Source organism: Oncorhynchus tshawytscha, unplaced genomic scaffold (genome assembly GCF_018296145.1).
Source record: "Oncorhynchus tshawytscha isolate Ot180627B unplaced genomic scaffold, Otsh_v2.0 Un_contig_1757_pilon_pilon, whole genome shotgun sequence".
Lineage (NCBI taxonomy): Eukaryota > Metazoa > Chordata > Actinopteri > Salmoniformes > Salmonidae > Oncorhynchus > Oncorhynchus tshawytscha.
In genome coordinates, this window is record NW_024609308.1 from 41655 (window position 1) to 67245 (window position 25591).

Sequence of the window (25591 nt, forward strand, 5' to 3'; positions counted from 1 at the left end):
AACAGATACAGAGAGAGACAGATACAGAGAGAGAAAGAGATACAGAGAGAGAAAGAGATACAGAGAGAGACAGATACAGAGAGAAACAGATACAGAGAGAGACAGACAGATAGAGAAAGCGAGAGAGAGAGAGAGAGAGAGACAGATACAGAGAGAGAAGAGAGAGACAGACAGATACAGAGAGAGAAGAGAGAGACAGATACAGAGAGAGAAGAGAGAGACAGACAGATACAGAGAGAGAGAGAGACAGACAGATACAGAGAGAGAGAGAGACAGACAGATACAGAGAGAGAAGAGAGACAGACAGATACAGAGAGAGAGAGAGACAGACATACAGAGAGAGAGAGAGACAGACAGATACAGAGAGAGAAGAGAGAGACAGACAGATACAGAGAGAGAGAGAGAGACAGACATATACAGAGAGAGAGAGACAGACAGATACAGAGAGAGAAGAGAGAGACAGACAGATACAGAGAGAGAGAGAGACAGACATATACAGAGAGAGAAAGAGAGAGACAGACAGATACAGAGAGAGAAAGAGAGAGACAGACAGATACAGAGAGAGAAAGAGAGAGACAGACAGATAGAGAGAGAGAAAGAGAGACAGACAGATACAGAGAGAGAAAGAGAGAGACAGACAGATACAGAGAGAGAAAGAGAGAGACAGACAGATAGAGAGAGAGAAAGAGAGACAGACAGATACAGAGAGAGAAAGAGAGAGACAGACAGATAGAGAGAGAGAAAGAGAGAGACAGACAGATACAGAGAGAGAAAGAGAGAGACAGACAGATAGAGAGAGAGAAAGAGAGACAGACAGATACAGAGAGAGAAAGAGAGAGACAGACAGATACAGAGAGAGAGAGAGAGAGAGACAGATACAGAGAGAGAAGAGAGAGACAGACAGATACAGAGAGAGAAAGAGAGAGACAGGCAGATAGAGAGAGAGAAAGAGAGAGACAGACAGATACAGAGCGAGAACGAGAAAGAGAGAGACATACAGATACAGAGAGAGAAAGAGGAGACAGGCAGATAGAGAGAGAGAGAAAGAGAGAGACAGACAGATACAGAGAGCGAAAGAGAGAAACAGACAGATACAGAGAGATAAATAGAAATAGAGAGACACAGAGACAGAGAGAGAAAGAGAGAGACAGGCAGATAGAGAGAGAGAAAGAGAGAGAGAGAGCTACAGAGAGAGAAAGAGAGAGACAGGCAGATAGAGAGAGAGAAAAGAGAGAGAGAGCTACAGAGACAGAAAGAGAAAGAGAGAGACAGGCAGATAGAGAGAGAGAAAGAGAGAGAGAGAGCTACAGAGAGAGAAAGAGAGAGACAGGCAGATAGAGAGAGAGAAAGAGAGAGAGAGAGAGAAAGAGAAAGAGAGAGACAGACAGACAGAGACAGAGAGAAAGAGAGACAGACAGATACAGAGAGAAAGAGAGAGACAGACAGACAGATACAGAGAGAGAAAGAGAAACAGACAGATACAGAGAGAGAAAGAGAGACAGACAGATACAGAGAGAAAGAGAGACAGACAGATACAGAGAGAGAAAGAGAAAGAGAGAGACAGGCAGATGGAGAGATATAGAGACAGACAGATACAGAGAGAAAGAGAGACAGACAGCTTCAGAGAAAAAGAGAGACAGGCAGATACAGAGAGAGAAAGAGAAAGAGAGAGACAGACAGACAGATAGAGAGATATAGAGACAGATACAGAGAAAGAGAGAGACAGACAGATACAGAGTGTCACGACTCCGACCGAAGGTGGCTCCCCTTCCCGTTCGGGTGGCGCTCGGCGGGCGTCGTCGCCGGGCGTCGTCGCCGGCCTACTAGCTGCCACTGATTCTTTCCTCCCCCTCCTTATGTGTTTATTGTGTACACCTGTTTTGAGTTGTGTATAATTAGTGAGGCTTTATTAGTCAGCCGGCCTGCCTGGTTCTTTGTGCGGGATTAATTATTGTGACCTGTTTTGTAGTAGAGGAACGTGTTTGATCCTGGTGGTGCATTTTGGTTGTGAGCACCCTGTGTTACGTTTTGTGCATTAAAAAGCACAGCATCGCACTCTCTGTTTCCTGCGTCTGACTCCACACCCACGACACCTGGAACGTTACACAGAGAGAGAAAGAGAGAGACAGACAGATACAGAGAGAGAAAGAGAGACAGACAGATACAGATAGAGAAAGAGAGACAGACAGATACAGAGAGAAAGAGAGAGACAGACAGATACAGAGAGAGAAAGAGAGACAGACAGATACAGAGAGAGAGAGAGAGACAGACAGATACAGATAGAGAAAGAGAGAGACAGACAGATACAGAGAGAGAGAGAGAGACAGACAGATACAGAGAGAGAAAGAGAGACAGACAGATACAGAGAGAGAAAGAGAGACAGACAGATACAGAGAGAGAAAGAGAGACAGACCGATACAGAGAGAGAAAGAGAGACAGACAGATATAGAGAGAGAAAGAGAAAGAGAGAGACAGACAGATACAGAGAGAGAGAAAGAGAGACAGACAGATACAGAGAGAGAAAGAGAGACAGACAGATACAGAGAGAGAAAGAGAAAGAGAGAGACAGACAGATACAGAGAGAGAAAGAGAGACAGACAGATACAGAGAGAGAAAGAGAGACAGACAGATATAGAGAGAAAGAGAGACAGACAGATACAGAGAGAGAAAGAGAGACAGACAGATATAGAGAGAAAGAGAGACAGACAGATACAGAGAGAGAGAGAGAGAGAGAGGAGTAGGAGAAGAGCAGAGGAGAGGAGGAGTGACATAGAGCCATTCATACTGTACAGTCGTGGCCAAAAGTTTTGAGAATGACACAAATATTCATTTCCACAAAGTTTGCTGCTTCAGTGTCTTCAGATATTTTTGTCAGATGTTACTATGGAATACTGAAGTATAATTACAAGCATTTCATAAGTGTCAAAGGCTTTTATTGAAAATTACATGAAGCTGATGCAAAGAGTCAATATTTGCAGTGTTGACCCTTCTCTTTCAAGACCTCTGCAATCCGCCCTGTCATGCTGTCAATTAACTTCTGGGCCACATCCTGACTGATGGCAGCCCATTCTTGTATAATCAATGCTTGGAGTTTGTCAGAATTTGTGGAGTTTTGTTTGTCCACCCGCCTCTTGAGGATTGACCACAAGTTCTCAATGAGATTCAGGTCTGGGGAGTTTCCTGGCCATGGACCCAAAATATCTATGTTTTGTTACCCGAGCCACTTACTTATCACTTTTGCCTTATGGCAAGGTGCTCCATCATGCTGGAAAAGGCATTGTTCGTCACCAACCTGTTCCTGGATGGTTGGGAGAAGTTGCTTTTGGAGGTTGTGTTGGTACCATTCTTTATTCATGACTGTGTTCTTAGGCAAAATTGTGAGTGAGTCCACTCCCTTGGCTGAGAAGCAACCCCACACATGAGTGGTCTCAGGATGCCCCAAACAATCGGAAAGGGGATTCATCAGAGAAAATGGCTTCTCAGCAGTCCAATCCCTGTACCTTCTTTCAGAATATCAGTCTGTCCCTGATGTTTTTCCTGGAGAGAAGTGGCTTCTTTGCTGCCTTTCTTGACAACAGGCCATCCTCCAAAAGTAATCGCCTCACTGTGCGTGGAGATGCACTCACACCTGCCTGCTGCCATTCCTGAGCAAGCTCTGTAGTGGTGGTGCCCCGATCCCGCAGCTGACAACTTTAGGAGACGGTCCTGGTGCTTGCTGGACTTTCTTGGGCGCCCTGAAGCCTTCTTCACAACAATTGAACCGCTCTCCTTGAAGTTCTTGATGATCTGATAAATGGTTCATTTAGGTGCAATCTTACTGGCAGCAATATCCTTGCCTGTGAAGCCCTTTTTGTGCAAAACAATGATGACGGCACGTGTTTCCTTGCATGCAACCATGGTTGACAGAGGAAGAACAATGATTCCAAGCACCACCCTCCTTTTGAAGCTTCCAGTCTGTTGTTCGAACTCAATCAGCATGACAGAGTGATCTCCAGCCTTGTCCTCGTCAACACTCACACCTGTGTTAACGAGAGAATCACTGACATGATGTCAGCTGGTCCTTTTGTGGCAGGGCTGAAATGCAGTGGAAATGTTTTTGGAGATTTAGTTCATTTGCATGGCAAAGAGGGACTTTGCAGTTAATTGCAATTCATCTGATCACTCTTCATAACATTCTGGAGTATATGCAAATTGCCATCATACAAACTGAGGCAGCAGACTTGGTGAAAATGAATATTTGTGTTATTCTCAAAACTTTTGGCCATGACTGTAGAGCCTGGATGGATGGATTGTGTTCTTTCTGTCAGAGTAACATCTTGCAGAAAGTGATTGGTTCCCTGACTGACGTACAGATCCTCCTAGAAGAGACACTAATATCCTGGGATGACACTAAAGACAGGACTGCTCCTCCTAGAAGAGACACTAATATCCTGGGATGACACTAAAGACAGGACTGCTCAGTCTTGTTGTGTTTAATCCACAGTTTGAAAAGTATGAGAAATAGTGCTGTCTGCAAGTTTACAAATCATTTAAAATAATATGAGCTGGCGCACACCCAGAAAAATGATTTTGTGTGGAGGTGCTGACTATCACCAACGTTTCGGCTTCAGGACACAGAGATGCCGAAATGTTGGTGATTTACCCAATAAATGACTGGGAGTTTATATGTGGAGTGTGCGACGCTCCAGAGAGACAATAACGTAAGCATATACTGTAAATACCGTATGTGAATATACTGTATCAGAATGTGTTTTACATTTTGTGTTATTCTCGACAGTTGTTAAATGCATTGTATCCACATTTGTGGTTGTATTGTGTTTTTGAATTGTCAAATAAATCAAACACAAACTAAATAAAGTAGGCTAAATATAAATATAATTGCTAGAACCGGCATCCCCATTCAAGTCAATGAGACATACTGGTGCACTGGACATAGAATCAGGAATTCTATTTCTATCTCTTGATCATGTATCATACCTGTATTGTAGAGTAACATACGGTCAGTACATGTACAGTCTTCGTGGCCTCTGCAAATACATTCCTCTGCTGCCACCTGCTGTTTCTATGTATAGACAGCAACAGCATATTATATCCATATATACAACCTCCTTGGCCTTAGAAAAGACAGAGTAGGGTATCAGCTGACCCTACCCCAATCCTAACCTTAACCATAGTGGGGAAAATGCAAAACTGACCCAAGATCAGTGTCTAGGGGAAACTTCCCCCCCAGAGCTATAAAGACTCTGCTGCCCCCTCTGTGTTCATGTATTAGTGCTCCTCTCACTAGTTTGACTGTGACCATGCAGGCCAGACGGGCTCCCCCTTCTGTTGCAGTTCAGCTTGTGCTACTCAGTGTAGGATGGTGTGCGTTCCAATAACATCTCCCTTCTCCTGAAGTGTACACTTGTTCACTAGTTCCCACAAATCCCCCCTCCCCCCCCATCACACACAAAAAAATTGATACTACTATCACTTTTCATACCCTTTTTACATGTATTTCGTGATTTGACCACTTAGGGGCACCATTGTAACATGAACGGTATGCGTAATTGTATGCCATGCGTAATGGTGCTAGAGGGGTCATGTTACAAATAAATCGTTATTTACCTGAATTTAATGACAATAAAATCATTGCGTTGTCATTATGGTACAATTGAGTCCTTTCCGACACAACAAAACAACCTCCTAACTATTTTTGGTGAGGTCGCCATTTTGGACACTTGAGACACCCAGCGAGCACACTGATTGGTCGATTACATGCGGAGTCCTCATACCTGGACACCCATCCCGTGCTAAACGGCAGCATTTCCACAGCATGCGCTTGATTAGGCTACTCAGTGAGAAAGGACCCCTTCTTAGACCACTCTTCAAGAGCCGCGCTCTTATAATGACAGCCCCAGAAAAACTCGTTGATTTCTAGGGAGGGAGGTGCTATTACGCACCAAACGAGTGTCCTATCCAATTATCTGTAAACCCGGCTTGTGTTTTAATTGAATCCTTATTCCCGAACCGGTTGTTATGGATGGAGGTCGAGAGAGGGGTTAGTTAGTGCCTGTTGCTCTTTCCTGGTGCAGCATGTTGCACGGGGGGTCTCTCGCTTTATCAGTCCTCAGGATGGGCAAATTGGAGGGATTGAGGACGCTGCGCTGCCAACAAGAATAATTCACTCGTTTTCGGAGAGACGATACGACTAGCGGATATCTTGGCTCCACCATTCAATACGTTCGCCTGGGTCGATAATTTAGGCTATTTTTAGGAAGAGTTTGCCATTATTACATGTGAAGTTCAATGCTGGAATATAATTTTTAATACGGAGTGTTTTCTTGTGTTTGGAGCGTTTTTGTGTGTGAAGAACCTGCAGAGCAACTTTTGGAACATATTACGCATACGCAGAGGATGGTGTTTTACATGTAGAGTGAAAGATTCGCTCTGCGCTCTGTTGGGTCATTATTGTATTACATTTTTGTATGTTTTCTGCTTTGCTAACTATATTCAAGAACAAAATAGGTTTAAAGTCCTGGACTGCAGGAGAAATGGCCAGCGAACTGAAACCACGGCTTTGTATCATGACAAAGAGTGAGAACGGGTATGGGTTTCACTTGCACGGTGAGAAGGGGAAGAACGGCCAGTTCATTCGCAAAGTTGAGCCCGCGTCGTCAGCCGAAGCTTCGGGGCTGCGCCCGGGGGACCGTGTCATTGAGGTGAACGGGGGAAATGTGGAGAAAGATACGCACCATCAAGTGAGTATAGCACATCACGAACTGTCCAACTCCATCCGGTTTTCTCTGTCAGTGGTCTACATCGACATGTTTAATATGCGCCAGCAGCACACCACCCAGTATACCACTGCTGGCTTTAACCAGCAGCACACCACCCAGTATACCACTGCTGGCTTTAACCAGCAGCACACCACCCTGCATACCACTGCTGGCTTTAACCAGCAGCACCACTGCTGGCTTTAACCAGCAGCATACCACTGCTGGCTTTAACCAGCAGCACACCACCCTGCATACCACTGCTGGGCTTGCTGGCTTTAACCAGCAGCACACCTTTAACCAGCAGCACACCACACCACCTAACCAGCAGCACACCACCCTGCATACCACTGCTGGCTTTAACCAGCAGCACACCACCCTGCATACCACTGCTGGCTTTAACCAGCAGCACACCACCCTGCATACCACTGCTGGCTTTAACCAGCAGCACACCACCCTGCATACCACTGCTGGCTTTAACCAGCAGCACACCACCCTGCATACCGCTGCTGGCTTTAACCAGCAGCACACCACCCTGCATACCACTGCTGGCTTTAACCAGCAGCACACCACTGCTGCTGGCTTTAACCAGCAGCACACCACCCTGCATACCACTGCTGGCTTTAACCAGCAGCACACCACCCTGCATACCGCTGCTGGCTTTAACCAGCAGCACACCACCCTGCATACTGCTGCTGGCTTTAACCAGCAGCACACCACCCTGCATACCGCTGCTGGCTTTAACCAGCAGCACACCACCCTGCATACCGCTGCTGGCTTTAACCAGCAGCACACCACCCTGCATACCGCTGCTGGCATTAACCAGCAGCACACCACCCTGCAAAAATAATGCCCGAGGGCAGTCCTTGGGGACATTGCCCTGTGTAGGGTGCTATCTTTTGGATGGGACGTTAAACGGGTGTCCTGACTCTCTGTGGTCACTAAAGATCCCATGACACTTATTTTCAGAGTAGAGGTGTTAATCCTAGTGTCCTGGCTAAATTCCCAATCTAACCATCATGGCCACCTAACCATCCCCAGTTTACAATTGGCTCGTTCATCCCCCCTCCTCTGCCCTGTAACTATTCCCCAGGTCGTTGCTGTAAATGAGAATGTGTTCCCAAACCCTTCCTCCCTAGTCCCTTACCCCGTGCCGCTCGGCAGTAAGTCATCACTGGCGGAGACAGACGTCTACTGGGAGGCCTGGGACAAGGGAGACCCACTTTAGACACTTCAACAAAGAGGCTGACATGATGTAGGGTCCAGCTACTCTAGAGAGTGTTGGTGTTTCTGTCTCCCATCACCCCCTATTCCCTGTAGTTCACTACTTCATTATCATGTCAATTATCATGTTATTACTCTCATTCTCTTTCTCTCCCTGTCTTACGTTTTCATCCTCTCCTTTGTTCCATTCCATTCAAAGGGCTTTATTGGCATAGGAAACATATGTTTATATTGCCAAAGCAAGTGAACTAGATAATAAACAACAGAGTAATATATACAATTTAAAAAATGAACAGTAACACTCACAAGTTTCAAATATCCACATTTCAAATGTCATATTATGGCTATGTACAGTGTTATAATGATGTGCAATAATGATCTCCCTCTCCCCACAGGTGGTGCAGAGGATCAAGGCGGTGGAGCATGAGACCAGACTGCTGGTGGTAGACCGGGAGACGGACGAGTACCTCCGCAGCCTGCGCCTCGTCTGCACCGAGGAGATGGCTGTCCGTCTGGGGGGACCCACCTCTGTGTCCCCTGCCTCACCCCCAGCCTCACCACCCCCCTCCTCGCCCCCGGCCTCCTCGCCCCCAGCCAGAGAGAGAACGGCTCCGTGTCCAAGCTGCCCACTACCCTGACCAGAGAGGTACCCAAGCCCACGCGAAGGTCTCCGTCGCGGGCCGCCAAGAAGGTGCGTACCCCCTCGGTTGAGACTCAATGGATGTTTACTTTGTAGGGGCGTTGTGGTGGTGGGTTAGTGCTGGACTGGAACAAAAGCTTCCACATGCACAAACACACACCAGAGACCACCAGCTGACATAGATACATGCTTTTTACACTGGAGTAGGGCTGTGTTCTTGTGTTCTTGGCTGGAACAAAATCCTGCACTCATATCTGCACATCAGAGATGGACTGAAGGCTCCTGGATCAGGGGATGGTATTTCGGGGATTATGGCTGATGTTAGGGGATGTTCGAGAGAACATACAGTACTTACTTAGGCCTTTGAATTCCTTATGGAATTCCACGCTTCCTATCTCTTCCAAACCCTTCTGTCCTGCACCATTCCTTCAAGGTGTTGATACGTCACCCCCACATTCTTCATGTCTTGTTCTGTGTCACCACTCCAGCTGTTCTTGGGTCTTCCTCTCTTGCTTTCACCCTGTGGGTTCCAGGTAAGATTGAGTTCAAGGGTAGCTCAAGGGTAGCTAAACCCGAACTGCTATCTGCTATCTGCACAGTACCATGCTGTCATCGTGTGCTGGTATTTGAATGTGGGTCAGCATTCTCTCGCTGTAGCAGCCAGAGAAGCCGATGTATAACATCTGATTGCCTTTAGTCACAGATCTAGGGTCAGTCTATCTTCCCCAAATCATAACCTACACTATTAGGGGGAGATAGACACAGATCTAAGGTAAATTTGTATAAGGGTGACTCCCTCCTATACCCGCTTAGATCTGATTACCTGGGTCTTGTTTTTTGAGCTGGCTGACTGAGCTCCAACCTGATCTGATGGCCTAGATTAGATTAGACCTGTCCTCTATTTGAAGGGAGCCCTGTCCAAGACCTGTCAACACACAGTAGTCATAATGTGTGTGTGTGTGTGTCAGATGGCAGGATTGGTTCCAGACTTCTTGTAGTTTCAATGGTCAGAAAGGCACTCAAAGGTCAAGGGTCATTACATCACAGTGGTTAGGATTCTGACCCAATGGACAATGCAGCAATTCCAAGTACCTCACTGACATCCTGTGGCTGTAGAAACTACTATCCACACAGTATTACAGTAGACCTCAAGTGTAGAAGTGCTGGGCTAGGATCAGTTTAGTGTTTTAGATCATAATAAATAAATAACAATAAATAAGATGGATGGACAGGGGGACCTGATCCTAGATCAGCCCTCCTACTCTGTAAAGCTTTATGAATAGGGACCCTTGGGTGAACATGTTCTGGTGAATGGTTGTATGTGCAGATGTCTGAAATATGATAGCCCTGGCTTATAGCCCTGGGCTGCAAACCGTTTGTTTTCTCAAATCTAGTTCAAGTATTGCATGTTGATTTGTAAAACATTTCCGTTGGGTCCCTGTCTTCCTGACAATCTACTCTGCTATTGTTTTCATCTGCAAGAGGAGGCTCCTCTGCTTCTGTTTCATGCATTCAACAGAACATGTGTTTTCACTTACGCTCATCTTGCCAATTGGTGCACGATGCAGAACTCTTATTTCTACAAAAGCACTGACAGGGCCAATCAGTGTGTGTGTGTGTGGGGGGGGGCGGGGCGTGTGGTGTATGTGTGCACGTGTGCATGCAGTGTGTGTGTGTGTGTGTGTGTGTGTGTGTGTTTACCCTTTGCTCAGCTGCGATCGCTTTGTGAGCCGTGGAGAGAAATCCCAGCAGCCTGAGGGGCCAGAAGGCCTAACTAAGTTTCAGGAAATGTATCCCCCCCCCACACCCCTCCCTCTCTCTCTCAATCTCTCTCTGCCCAAGCTTGCCTGAAGAGAACATAAAATACACAGAGACCCCAGAAACAAATCCTTTCCAAGTGGAGAGGAGGAAAGGAGAGGAAAGGAGAGGAAAGGACCGAGTTTGGGAAACCCTGCACAACAGCCAGTCAGTGGGCCAGTGTAGGGTAGTGTGGATGTCTGGAGGACACTCACACTCACATGTATGCACGGCACGCACACTCACACTCACATGTATGCACGGCACGCACACTCACACTCACATGTATGCACGGCACGCACACTCACACTCACACACTCATGTATGCACGGCACGCAAACTCACACTCTCATGTATGCACGGCACGCACACTCACACTCTCATGTATGCACGGCACACTCACACACATGTATGCACGGCACGCACACAACACTCACACTCTCATGTATGCACGGCACGCACACTCACACTCTCATGTATGCACGGCACACTCACACACTCATGTATGCACGGCACACACACTCACACACATGTATGCACGGCACACTCACACACATGTATGCACGGCACACTCACACTCATGTATGCACGGCACGCACACACACACACACACTCATGTATGCACGGCACGCACACACACTCATGTATGCACGCACACACACTCACACTCATGTATGCACGGCACACACACTCACACTCATGTATGCACGGCACACACACTCACACACATGTATGCACGGCACACTCACACACATGTATGCACGGCACGCACACAACACTCACACTCTCATGTATGCACGGCACGCACACTCACACTCATGTATGCACGGCACACTCACACACTCATGTATGCATGGCACGCACACTCACACTCATGTATGCACGGCACGCACACTCACACTCATGTATGCACGGCACACACACTCACACACATGTATGCACGGCACACTCACACACATGTATGCAAGGCACGCACACACACTCACACACTCATGTATGCACGGCACGCACACTCACACTCATGTATGCACGGCACACACACTCACACTCATGTATGCACGGCACACTCACACACATGTATGCACGGCACGCACACAACACTCACACTCATGTATGCACGGCACGCACACTCACACTCATGTATGCACGGCACACTCACACACTCATGTATGCACGGCACGCACACTCACACTCATGTATGCACGGCACGCACACTCATGTATGCATGCACGGCACACACACACACACTCATGTATGCACGGCACACTCACACACATGTATGCACGGCACGCACACACACACACACACATGTATGCACGGCACACTCACACACTCATGTATGCACACACACACACACACACACACTCATGTATGCACGGCACGCACACACACTCATGTATGCACACACACACACACACACTCATGTATGCACGGCACACACACACACTCATGTATGCACGGCACGCACACACACTCACACACACTCACACACTCATGTATGCACGACACACACACACACACACTCATGTATGCACGGCACGCACACACACTCATGTATGCACACACATACACACACACTCATGTATGCACGGCACACACACACACACTCTCATGTATGCACGGCACGCGCACACACACTCTCACGTAGGACTAGGGTCCTGCAGCTGGACATGTCTACGGTAATGTGTAACAAGCTGTGGGTGGACGAGGTGATATTTCCTGTTTCATCACAAAGGGATCAAAGTGTGATATGTGCATGCATGCGTGTGTGTCCACTCTAATCCACAGAGCTAAAATAATGTATTTATTTGTTGATATAGTTTAGTTGGTGGCCAGGACTCATTATAAAATATTAAGGGGACAGTATCCGGTCTCTTCAGCTGACCCCAATGCCTGTACTCTGTCAGTGTCCCAACTTAGAGTCCATGTTTTATAAGAGATGGATTTCAGTCTAGATATGCAATATAAAACATGGACCATGCATCTGTAACTTCCATTGCAGACTCCAGAGGCTGACGTAGAGAGTGGGGGGGTACGACTGGAACGTCCCTCCTAGCTATCAGTACCAGCCGTCTGTCTCACACCCTGTCTCCCACACACGTCTGTTTTCCCTCCTTGGCCTCCGCTGTGGTCCATAAAACAGACGTGGAAACGTCTGACCAGCTGGATGGATGGGGGAACAGGGAGGGAGGGGCTCTGTAGCAGGGCAGCAGTCTTTCACAGGATGGCTGCTTAACCACAGAGCAGTTCTGATCAGTTTTAGATGTGACTGTTTAGTCTACTCAGTTATCTAGAACTCTAAAGGACCTCTCTTTTCCTCTCTTCTCTACTGTGTATGCAGTGAGCCCAGTTTGCTACAGTAAGTGTTGTCAGGGCAGCCAGACTCCTAGGGTTACCTTGAATTCCAGGACTTCCTGGGGGGAGGAGTCGAGGGAGGAGCAGAGGGATTAGGCTCCAGTCTGCAGCCCAGTCTGTTCTGGGGCTGGGAAGTAGTGCAGGCAGCGCCTCTACAGAGCTCCACAGACCCCCTGTCACCAACCATAATCACTAACACATTTGCCTAATGTGTGTGTGTGTGTGTGTATGTTCATGTGTGCACGCGTGTGTGTGTCTGCATATGTGCATGTGTGCATTACTGCCTGCGTACGTGGGTGTATGCATGCTTGTCTGTATGTCCACATGCCACCTTTTGCATCAGTGCATCTGTGAGTGTAGAAGTCATACGATTCTCACTGGGGTTTTCTGGGTTTGATCTCCCTTCATCTTCTGGTTTCCTTTTCCCTGCATTCCTCTACTGTTTACACTCCTGTAGATTTGAGAGACGGCTAAGAGAGTCCAGAAGAAGAGATTAACTCAGAACCAACTGATTTCAGGCTGTACTGACTATGTGACTGTACTGTAGCTGTACTGACTGAGTGACTGTAGCTGTTCTGACTGAGTGACTGTACTGGCTGTGGGACTGTAGCTGTACTGACTGTGTGACTGTACTGGCTGTGGGACTGTATCTGTTCTGACTGTGTGACTGTACTGGCTGTGGGACTGTACCTGTACTGACTGTGTGACTGTACTGACTGTGACTGTACTGGCTGTGGGACTGTAGCTGTGCAGACTGTGGGACTGTATCTGTTCTGACTGTGTGACTGTACTAGCTGTGTGACTGTAGCTGTACTGACTGTGACTGTACTGACTGTGACTGTACTGGCTGTGGGACTGTATCTGTTCTGACTGTGTGACTGTACTGACTGTGACTGTACTGGCTGTGGGACTGTATCTGTTCTGACTGTGTGACTGTACTGGCTGTGTGACTGTAGCTGTGCTGACTGTGTGACTGTACTGGCTGTGGGACTGTAGCTGTACTGACTATGTGGCTGTACTGACTAGAGGTCGACCGATTTTAAAAATAATTTAAAAAATGTATTTGTAATAATGACAATTACAACAATACTGAATTAACACTTATTTTAACTTAATATAATACATAAATAAAATAAATTTAGCCTCAAATAAATAATCAAACATGTTCAATTTGGTTTAAATCCTGAAAAAACAAAGTGTTGGAGAAGAAAGTAAAAGTGCATTATGTGCCATGTAAGAAAGCTAATGTTTTAGTTCCTTGCTCAGAACATGAGAACATATGAAAGCTGGTGGTTCCTTTTAACATGAGTCTTCAATATTCCCAGGTAAGAAGTTTTAGGTTGTAGTTATTATAGGAATTATAGGACTATTTCTCTCTATACCATTTGTATTTCATTAACCTTTGATTATTGGATGTTCTTATAAGCACTTTAGTATTGCCAGTGTAACAATATAGCTTCCGTCCCTCTCCTCGCTCCTCCCTGGGCTCGAATCAGGAACACATCGACAACAGCCACCCTCGAAGCAGCGTTATCCATGCAGAGCAAGGGGAACAACCACTCCAAGTCTCAGAGCGAGTGACGTTGGATGCGCACTGTGTTAAGAAGCAGTGCGGCTTGGTTGGGTTGTGTATCGGAGGACGCATGACTTTCAACCTTTGTCTCTGCGCGGGAGTTGTAGCGATGAGACAAGATAGTAGCTACTAAAACAATTGGATACCACAAAATTGGGGGGGGGGAGAAAGGCATTGATGTTTATGGTTAGGTACACATTGGAGCAAGGACAGTCCTTTTTCGCGAATACACACCGCATCGATTATATGCAACGCTGGACCCGCTAGGTAAACTAGTAATATCATCAACCATGTGTAGTTAACTAGTGATAATGATTGATTGTTTTTTATAAGATAAGTTTAATGCTAGCTAGCAACTTACCTTGGCTTCTTACCACATTCGCGTAACAGGCAGGCTCCTCGTGGAGTGCAATGAGAGGCAGGTGGTTGGAGCGTTGGACTAGTTAACTGGAAGGTTGCAAGATTGAATCCCCGAGCTGACAAGGTAAAACTCTGTCATTCATCCCCTGAACAAGGCAGTTAACCCACCGTTCCTAGGCCGTCATTGAAAATAAGAATGTGTTCTTAATTGACTTGCCTAGTTAAATAAAGGTGTAAAAATAAATGTTTTACATCAGTCAAATCGGTGTCCAAAAATACATATTTCCAATTGTTATGACTTGAAATCGGCCCTATTTAATCGGTCGACCTCTAGTACTGACTGAGTGACTGTATCGTAGCCGTACTGACTGAGTGACTGTATCGTAGCCGTACTGACTGAGTGACTGTATCGTAGCCGTACTGACTGAGTGACTGTATCGTAGCCGTACTGACTGAGTGACTGTATCGTAGCCGTACTGACTGAGTGACTGTATCGTAGCCGTACTGACTGAGTGACTGTATCGTAGCAGTACTGACTGAGTGACTGTATCGTAGCCGTACTGACTGAGTGACTGTATCGTAGCCGTACTGACTGAGTGACTGTAGCTGCACTGACTGAGTGACTGTATCGTAGCTGCACTGACTGAGTGACTGTAGCTGCACTGACTGAGTGACTGTAGCTGCACTGACTGACTGAGTGACTGTAGCTGCACTGACTGACTGAGTGACTGTAGCTGCACTGACTGAGTGACTGTATCGTAGCTGCACTGACTGAGTGACTGTAGCTGCACTGACTGAGTGACTGTATCGTAGCTGCACTGACTGAGTGACTGTAGCTGCACTGACTGACTGAGTGACTGTAGCTGCACTGACTGACTGAGTGACTGTAGCTGCACTGACTGACTGAGTGACTGTAGCTGCACTGACTGACTGAGTGACTGTAGCTGCACTGACTGACTGTGACTGTAGCTGCACTGACTGACTGAGTGACTGTAGCTGCACTGACTGACTGAGTGACTGTAGCTGCACTGACTGACTGAGTGACTGTAGCTGCACTGACTGAGTGACTGTATCGTAGCTGCACTGACTGAGTGACTGTATCTGTACTGACTGTGACTATAGCTGTACTGACTGTGTGATTATAGCTGTACTGACTGTGTGACTAAAGCTGTATTGACTGTGTGACTGTATCTGTACTGACCGTGTGACTGTAGCTGTACTGACTGTGTGACTATAGCTGTACTGACTGTGTGACTGTAGCTGTACTGACTGTAGCTGTACTGACTGTGTGACTGTATCTGTACTGACTGTGTGACTGTATCTGTACTGACTGTGTGACTGTATCTGTACTGACTGTGCCTATAGCTGTACTGACTGTGTGACTGTATCTGTACTGACTGTGTGACTGTATCTGTACTGATTGTGTGACTATAGCTGTACTGATTGTGTGACTGTAGCTGTACTGACTGTGTGACTATATCTGTACTGACTGTGTGACTATATCTGTACTGACTGTGATTATAGCTGTACTGACTGTGTGACTAAAGCTGTATTGACTGTGTGACTGTATCTGTACTGACCGTGTGACTATAGCTGTACTGATTGTGTGACTGTAGCTGTACTGACTGTGTGACTGTAGCTGTACTGACTGTAGCTGTACTGACTGTGTGACTATAGCTGTACTGACTGTGTGACTATAGCTGTACTGACTGTGTGACTATAGCTGTACTGACTGTGTGATTATAGCTGTACTGACTGTGTGACTGTATCTGTACTGATTGTGACTATAGCTGTACTGATTGTGACTGTAGCTGTACTGACTGTGTGACTGTAGCTGCACTGACTGAGTGACTGTATCGTAGCTGCACTGACTGAGTGACTGTATCGTAGCTGCACTGACTGAGTGACTGTATCGTAGCTGCACTGACTGAGTGACTGTAGCGTAGCTGTACTGACTGACTGTAGCTGCACTGACTGAGTGACTGTATCGTAGCTGCACTGACTGAGTGACTGTAGCTGCACTGACTGAGTGACTGTAGCTGCACTGACTGAGTGACTGTAGCTGCACTGACTGACTGAGTGACTGTAGCTGCACTGACTGACTGAGTGACTGTAGCTGCACTGACTGAGTGACTGTATCGTAGCTGCACTGACTGAGTGACTGTAGCTGCACTGACTGAGTGACTGTATCGTAGCTGCACTGACTGAGTGACTGTAGCTGCACTGACTGACTGAGTGACTGTAGCTGCACTGACTGACTGAGTGACTGTAGCTGCACTGACTGACTGAGTGACTGTAGCTGCACTGACTGACTGAGTGACTGTAGCTGCACTGACTGACTGAGTGACTGTAGCTGCACTGACTGACTGAGTGACTGTAGCTGCACTGACTGAGTGACTGTATCGTAGCTGCACTGACTGAGTGACTGTATCGTAGCTGCACTGACTGAGTGACTGTAGCTGTACTGACTGTAGCTGTACTGACTGTGTGACTGTAGCTGTACTGACTGTGACTATAGCTGTACTGACTGTAGCTGTACTGACTGTGACTATAGCTGTACTGACTGTGTGACTATAGCTGTACTGACTGTAGCTGTACTGACTGTAACTGTACTGACTGTGTGACTATAGCTGTACTGACTGTGTGACTGTATCTGTACTGACTGTGTGACTGTATCTGTACTGACTGTGACTATAGCTGTACTGACTGTGTGATTATAGCTGTACTGACTGTGTGATTAAAGCTGTATTGACTGTAGCTGTACTGACTGTGTGACTATAGCTGTACTGACTGTGTGACTGTATCTGTACTGACTGTGTGACTGTATCTGTACTGACTGTGCCTATAGCTGTACTGACTGTGTGACTGTATCTGTACTGACTGTGTGACTGTAGCTGTACTGACTGTGTGACTGTAGCTGTACTGACTGTGTGACTGTAGCTGTACTGACTGTGTGACTATATCTGTACTGACTGTGTGACTATATCTGTACTGACTGTGATTATAGCTGTACTGACTGTGTGACTGTATCTGTACTGACTGTGTGACTGTAGCTGTACTGACTGTATCTGTACTGACTGTGTGACTGTATCTGTACTGACTGTGTGATTATAGCTGTACTGCCTGTGTGACTATAGCTGTACTGACTGTAGCTGTACTGACTGTAGCTGTACTGACTGTGTGACTGTAGCTGTACTGACTGTGTGACTGTAGCTGTACTGACTGTGTGACTATAGCTGTACTGACTGTGTGACTGTATCTGTACTGACTGTGTGACTGTATCTGTACTGACTGTGTGACTGTATCTGTACTGACTGTGTGACTGTAGCTGTACTGACTGTGTGACTGTAGCTGTACTGACTGTGTGACTGTAGCTGTACTGACTGTGTGACTGTAGCTGTACTGACTGTGTGACTGTAGCTGTACTGACTGTGTGACTGTAGCTGTACTGACTGTGTGATTATAGCTGTACTGACTGTGTGACTATAGCTGTACTGACTGTAGCTGTACTGACTGTAGCTGTACTGACTGAGTGACTGTAGCGGTACTGACTGTAGCTGTACTGACTGTATGACTGTAGCTGTACTGACTGTAGCTGTACTGACTGTGTGACTGTAGCTGTACTGACTGTTTGGCTGTAGTTGTACTGACTGTGTGACTGTAGCTGTACTGACTGTGTGACTGTAGCTGTACTGACTGTGTGACTGTAGCTGTACTGACTGTGTGACTGTAGCTGTACTGACTGTGTGACTATATCTGTACTGACTGTGTGACTATCTGTACTGACTGTGTGACTGTAGCTGTACTGACTGTGTGACTGTAGCTGTACTGACTGTGTGACTGTAGCTGTACTGACTGTGTGACTGTAGCTGTACTGACTGTGTGACTGTAGCTGTACTGACTGTGTGACTGTAGCTGTACTGACTGTGTGACTGTAGCTGTACTGACTGTGTGACTGTAGCTGTACTGACTGAGTGTGTGATTGTAGCTGTACTGACTGTAGCTGTACTGACTGTGTGACTGTAGCTGTACTGACTGTGTGACTATAGCTGTACTGACTGTAGCTGCACTGACTGAGTGAGTGACTGTAGCTGTACTGACTGTAGCTGTACGGACTGTGTGACTATAGCTGTACTGACTGTGACTGTAGCTGTACTGACTGTAGCTGTACTGACTGTAGCTGTACTGACTGTAGCTGTACTGACTGTGTGACTATAGCTGTACTGACTGTGTGACTGTATCTGTACTGACTGTGTGACTATAGCTGTACTGATTGTGTGACTGTAGCTGTACTGACTGTGTGACTGTAGCTGTACTGACTGTGTGACTGTAGCTGCACTGACTGAGTGACTGTATCGTAGCTGCACTGACTGAGTGAGTGACTGTAGCTGTACTGACTGTAGCTGTACTGACTGTGTGACTGTAGCTGTACTGACTGAGTGACTGTAGCTGTACTGACTGTAGCTGTACTGACTGTAGCTGTACTGACTGTAGCTGTACTGACTGTGTGACTGTAGCTGTACTGACTGTGTGACTGTAGCTGTACTGACTGTGTGACTGTATCTGTACTGACTGTGTGACTGTAGCTGTACTGACTGTGTGACTGTAGCTGTACTGACTGTGTGACTGTAGCTGCACTGACTGAGTGACTGTATCGTAGCTGCACTGACTGAGTGACTGTAGCTGCACTGACTGAGTGACTGTAGCTGTACTGACTGAGTGACTGTAGCTGTACTGACTGTGTGACTGTAGCTGTACTGACTGTGTGACTGTATCTGTACTGACTGTGACTATAGCTGTACTGACTGTGTGATTATAGCTGTACTGACTGTGTGACTAAAGCTGTATTGACTGTGTGACTGTATCTGTACTGACCGTGTGACTATAGCTGTACTGATTGTGTGACTGTAGCTGTACTGACTGTGTGACTATAGCTGTACTGACTGTGTGACTGTAGCTGTACTGACTGTAGCTGTACTGACTGTGTGACTATAGCTGTACTGACTGTAGCTGTACTGACTGTGTGACTGTAGCTGTACTGACTGTTTGGCTGTAGTTGTACTGACTGTGTGACTGTAGCTGTACTGACTGTGACTGTAGCTGTACTGACTGTGTGACTATATCTGTACTGACTGTGTGACTGTAGCTGTACTGACTGTGTGACTGTAGCTGTACTGACTGTGTGACTGTAGCTGTACTGACTGTGTGACTGTAGCTGTACTGACTGTGTGACTGTAGCTGTACTGACTGTGTGACTATAGCTGTACTGACTGTGTGACTATAGCTGTACTGACTGTAGCTGTACTGACTGAGTGACTGTAGCGGTACTGACTGTAGCTGTACTGACTGTGTGACTGTAGCTGTACTGACTGTAGCTGTACTGACTGTGTGACTATCTGTACTGACTGTGTGACTGTATCTGTACTGACTGTAGCTGTACTGACTGTAGCTGTACTGACTGTGTGACTGTAGCTGTACTGACTGTGTGACTGTAGCTGTACTGACTGTAGCTGTACTGACTGTAGCTGTACTGACTGTGTGACTGTAGCTGTACTGACTGTGTGACTGTAGCTGTACTGACTGTGTGACTGTAGCTGTACTGACTGTGTGACTGTAGCTGTACTGACTGTGTGACTGTAGCTGCACTGACTGAGTGACTGTATCGTAGCTGCACTGACTGAGTGACTGTAGCTGCACTGACTGAGTGAGTGACTATAGCTGTACTGACTGTAGCTGTACTGACTGTGTGACTGTAGCTGTACTGACTGTGTGACTATAGCTGTACTGACTGTGTGACTGTAGCTGTACTGACTGTAGCTGTACTGACTGTAGCTGTACTGACTGTGTGACTATCTGCACTGACTGTGTGACTGTATCTGTACTGACTGTGTGACTGTGTCTGTACTGACTGTGTGACTATATCTGTACTGACAGTGTGACTGTAGCTGTACTGATTGTGTGACTGTAGCTGTACTGACTGTGTGACTGTAGCTGTACTGACTGTGTGACTATATCTGTACTGACAGTGTGACTATAGCTGTACTGACTGTGTGACTGTAGCTGTACTGACAGTAGCGGTACTGACTGTAGCTGCACTGACTGAGTGACTGTAGCTGCACTGACTGAGTTACTGTATCGTAGCTGTACTGACTGTGTGACTGTAGCTGCACTGACTGAGTGACTGTATCGTAGCTGCACTGACTGAGTGACTGTAGCTGCACTGACTGAGTGAGTGACTGTAGCTGCACTGACTGAGTGAGTGACTGTAGCTGTACTGACTGTAGCTGTACTGACTGTGTGACTGTAGCTGTACTGACTGTGTGACTATAGCTGTACTGACTGTGTGACTGTAGCTGTACTGACTGTGTGACTGTAGCTGTACTGACTGTGTGACTATAGCTGTACTGACTGTGTGACTATAGCTGTACTGACTGTGTGACTATAGCTGTACTGACTGTGTGACTGTATCTGTACTGACCGTGTGACTATAGCTGTACTGATTGTGTGACTGTAGCTGTACTGACTGTGTGACTATAGCTGTACTGACTGTGTGACTGTAGCTGTACTGACTGTAGCTGTACTGACTGTGTGACTATAGCTGTACTGACTGTAGCTGTACTGACTGTGTGACTGTAGCTGTACTGACTGTTTGGCTGTAGTTGTACTGACTGTGTGACTGTAGCTGTACTGACTGTGACTGTAGCTGTACTGACTGTGTGACTATATCTGTACTGACTGTGTGACTGTAGCTGTACTGACTGTGTGACTGTAGCTGTACTGACTGTGTGACTGTAGCTGTACTGACTGTGTGACTGTAGCTGTACTGACTGTGTGACTGTAGCTGTACTGACTGTGTGACTATAGCTGTACTGACTGTGTGACTATAGCTGTACTGACTGTAGCTGTACTGACTGAGTGACTGTAGCGGTACTGACTGTAGCTGTACTGACTGTGTGACTGTAGCTGTACTGACTGTAGCTGTACTGACTGTGTGACTATCTGTACTGACTGTGTGACTGTATCTGTACTGACTGTAGCTGTACTGACTGTAGCTGTACTGACTGTGTGACTGTAGCTGTACTGACTGTGTGACTGTAGCTGTACTGACTGTAGCTGTACTGACTGTAGCTGTTCTGACTGTGTGACTAAAGCTGTACTGACTGTGTGACTGTATCTGTACTGACTGTGTGACTATAGCTGTACTGATTGTGTGACTGTAGCTGTACTGACTGTGACTGTAGCTGCACTGACTGAGTGACTGTATCGTAGCTGCACTGACTGAGTGACTGTAGCTGCACTGACTGAGTGAGTGACTGTAGCTGTACTGACTGAGTGAGTGACTATAGCTGTACTGACTGTAGCTGTACTGACTGTGTGACTATAGCTGTACTGACTGTGTGACTATAGCTGTACTGACTGTGTGACTGTAGCTGTACTGACTGTAGCTGTACTGACTGTAGCTGTACTGACTGTGTGACTATCTGCACTGACTGTGTGACTGTATCTGTACTGACTGTGTGACTGTGTCTGTACTGACTGTGTGACTATATCTGTACTGACAGTGTGACTGTAGCTGTACTGATTGTGTGACTGTAGCTGTACTGACTGTGTGACTGTAGCTGTACTGACTGTGTGACTATATCTGTACTGACAGTGTGACTATAGCTGTACTGACTGTGTGACTGTAGCTGTACTGACAGTAGCGGTACTGACTGTAGCTGCACTGACTGAGTGACTGTAGCTGCACTGACTGAGTTACTGTATCGTAGCTGCACTGACTGTGTGACTGTAGCTGCACTGACTGAGTGACTGTATCGTAGCTGCACTGACTGAGTGACTGTAGCTGCACTGACTGAGTGACTGTAGCTGCACTGACTGACTGAGTGACTGTAGCTGCACTGACTGAGTGACTGTATCGTAGCTGCACTGACTGTGTGACTGTAGCTGCACTGACTGAGTGACTGTATCGTAGCTGCACTGACTGAGTGACTGTAGCTGCACTGACTGAGTGACTGTAGCTGCACTGACTGACTGAGTGACTGTAGCTGCACTGACTGAGTGACTGTAGCTGCACTGACTGTGTGACTATAGCTGTACTGACTGTAGCTGTACTGACTGACTATAGCTGTACTGACTGTGTGACTGTATCTGTACTGACTGTGTGACTGTATCTGTACTGACTGACTATAGCTGTACTGACTGTGTGATTATAGCTGTACTGACTGTGTGACTAAAGCTGTACTGACTGTGTGACTGTATCTGTACTGACTGTGTGACTGTATCTGTACTGATTGTGTGACTGTAGCTGCACTGACTGAGTGACTGTATCGTAGCTGCACTGACTGAGTGACTGTAGCTGTACTGACTGTGTGACTGTATCTGTACTGACTGTGTGTGACTGTATCTGTACTGACTGTGTGACTATAGCTGTACTGACTGTGTGATCATAGCTGTACTGACTGTGTGACTGTATCTGTACTGACTGTGTGACTGTATCTGTACTGACTGTGTGACTATAGCTGTACTGATTGTGTGACTATAGCTGTACTGATTGTGTGACTAGCTGTACTGACTGTGACTATCTGTACTGACTGTGTGACTATATCTGTACTGACTGTGTGACTATAGCTGTACTGACTGTGTGACTATAGCTGTACTGACTGTGTGACTGTAGCTGTACTGACTGTAGCTGTACTGACTGTAGCTGTACTGACTGTTTGACTATAGCTGTACTGACTGTGTGACTGTATCTGTACTGACTCTGTGATTAAAGCTGTACTGACTGTGTGACTGTATCTGTACTGACTGTGTGACTATAGCTGTACTGATTGTGTGACTGTAGCTGTACTGACTGTGTGACTATATCTGTACTGACTGTGATTATAGCTGTACTGACTGTGTGACTGTAGCTGTACTGACTGTGTGACTGTAGCTGTACTGACTGTGTGACTGTAGCTGTACTGACTGTGTGACTGTAGCTGTACTGACTGTGACTGTAGCTGTACTGACTGTGTGACTGTAGCTGTACTGACTGTAGCTGTACTGACTGTGTGACTGTATCTGTACTGACTGACTGTAGCTGTACTGACTGTGTGACTGTAGCTGTACTGACTGTGTGACTATAGCTGTACTGACTGTAGCTGTACTGACTGTAGCTGTACTGACTGTAGCTGTACTGACTGAGTGACTGTAGCGGTACTGACTGTAGCTGTACTGACTGTGTGACTGTAGCTGTACTGACTGTAGCTGTACTGACTGTGACTGTAGCTGCACTGACTGTTTGGCTGTAGTTGTACTGACTGTGTGACTGTAGCTGTACTGACTGTGTGACTGTAGCTGTACTGACTGTGACTGTAGCTGTACTGACTGTGTGACTATATCTGTACTGACTGTGATTATAGCTGTACTGACTGTGTGACTGTATCTGTACTGACTGTGTGACTGTAGCTGTACTGACTGTGTGACTGTAGCTGTACTGACTGTGTGACTGTAGCTGTACTGACTGTGTGACTGTAGCTGTACTGACTGTATGACTGTAGCTGTACTGACTGTGTGACTATAGCTGTACTGGCTGTGTGACTGTAGCTGTACTGACTGTGTGACTAGCTGTACTGACTGTGTGACTGTAGCTGTACTGACTGTGTGACTGTAGCTGTACTGACTGTGTGACTGTAGCTGTACTGACTGTGTGACTGTATCTGTACTGACTGTGTGACTATAGCTGTACTGACTGTGTGACTATAGCTGTACTGACTGTGTGACTATAGCTGTACTGACTGTGACTGTATCTGTACTGACTGTGTGACTGTATCTGTACTGACTGTGTGACTATGGCTGTACTGACTGTGATTATAGCTGTACTGACTGTGTGACTAAAGCTGTACTGACTGTGTGACTGTATCTGTACTGACTGTGTGACTATAGCTGTACTGACTGTGACTATATCTGTGTGACTATATCTGTACTGACTGTATGACTATAGCTGTACTGACTGTAGCTGTACTGACTGTGTGACTGTAGCTGTACTGACTGTAGCTGTACTGACTGTAGCTGTAATGACTGTGTGACTATAGCTGTACTGACTGTGTGACTGTATCTGTACTGACTGTGTGACTATAGCTGTACTGACTGTGTGACTGTATCTGTACTGACTGTGTGACTGTATCTGTACTGACTGTGTGACTATAGCTGTACTGACTGTGTGATTATAGCTGTACTGACTGTGTGACTAAAGCTGTACTGACTGTGTGACTAAAGCTGTACTGACTGTGTGACTAAAGCTGTACTGACTGTGTGACTAAAGCTGTACTGACTGTGTGACTATCTGTACTGACTGTGTGACTATAGCTGTACTGACTGTGTGACTATAGCTGTACTGACTGTGTGACTATATCTGTACTGACTGTGTGATTATAGCTGTACTGACTGTGTGACTGTATCTGTACTGATTGTGACTATAGCTGTACTGATTGTGACTGTAGCTGTACTGACTGTGTGACTGTAGCTGCACTGACTGAGTGACTGTATCGTAGCTGCACTGACTGAGTGACTGTATCGTAGCTGCACTGACTGAGTGACTGTATCGTAGCTGCACTGACTGAGTGACTGTAGCTGCACTGACTGAGTGACTGTAGCTGCACTGACTGAGTGACTGTAGCTGCACTGACTGAGTGACTGTAGCTGCACTGACTGTGTGACTATAGCTGTACTGACTGTAGCTGTACTGACTGACTATAGCTGTACTGACTGTGTGACTATAGCTGTACTGACTGTAGCTGTACTGACTGTGACTATAGCTGTACTGACTGTGTGATTATAGCTGTACTGACTGTGTGACTAAAGCTGTACTGACTGTGTGACTAAAGCTGTACTGACTGTGTGACTGTA

General features: G+C 46.5%; 1 protein-coding gene across 1 annotated transcript in view; it reads left to right on the forward strand.

Moving 5' to 3' along the window:
* The first annotated feature begins 6533 nt into the window (after positions 1-6533).
* LOC112225775 (Na(+)/H(+) exchange regulatory cofactor NHE-RF2) overlaps positions 6534-25591 on the forward strand; it is a 70193-nt gene continuing 51135 nt past the window's right edge. Inside the window, exons 1-2 of the mRNA XM_042314803.1 lie at positions 6534-6740; positions 8407-8670. Coding sequence (XP_042170737.1) covers positions 6534-6740; positions 8407-8670 — 471 coding nt within the window. The remainder of the gene's footprint in view (positions 6741-8406; positions 8671-25591) is intronic.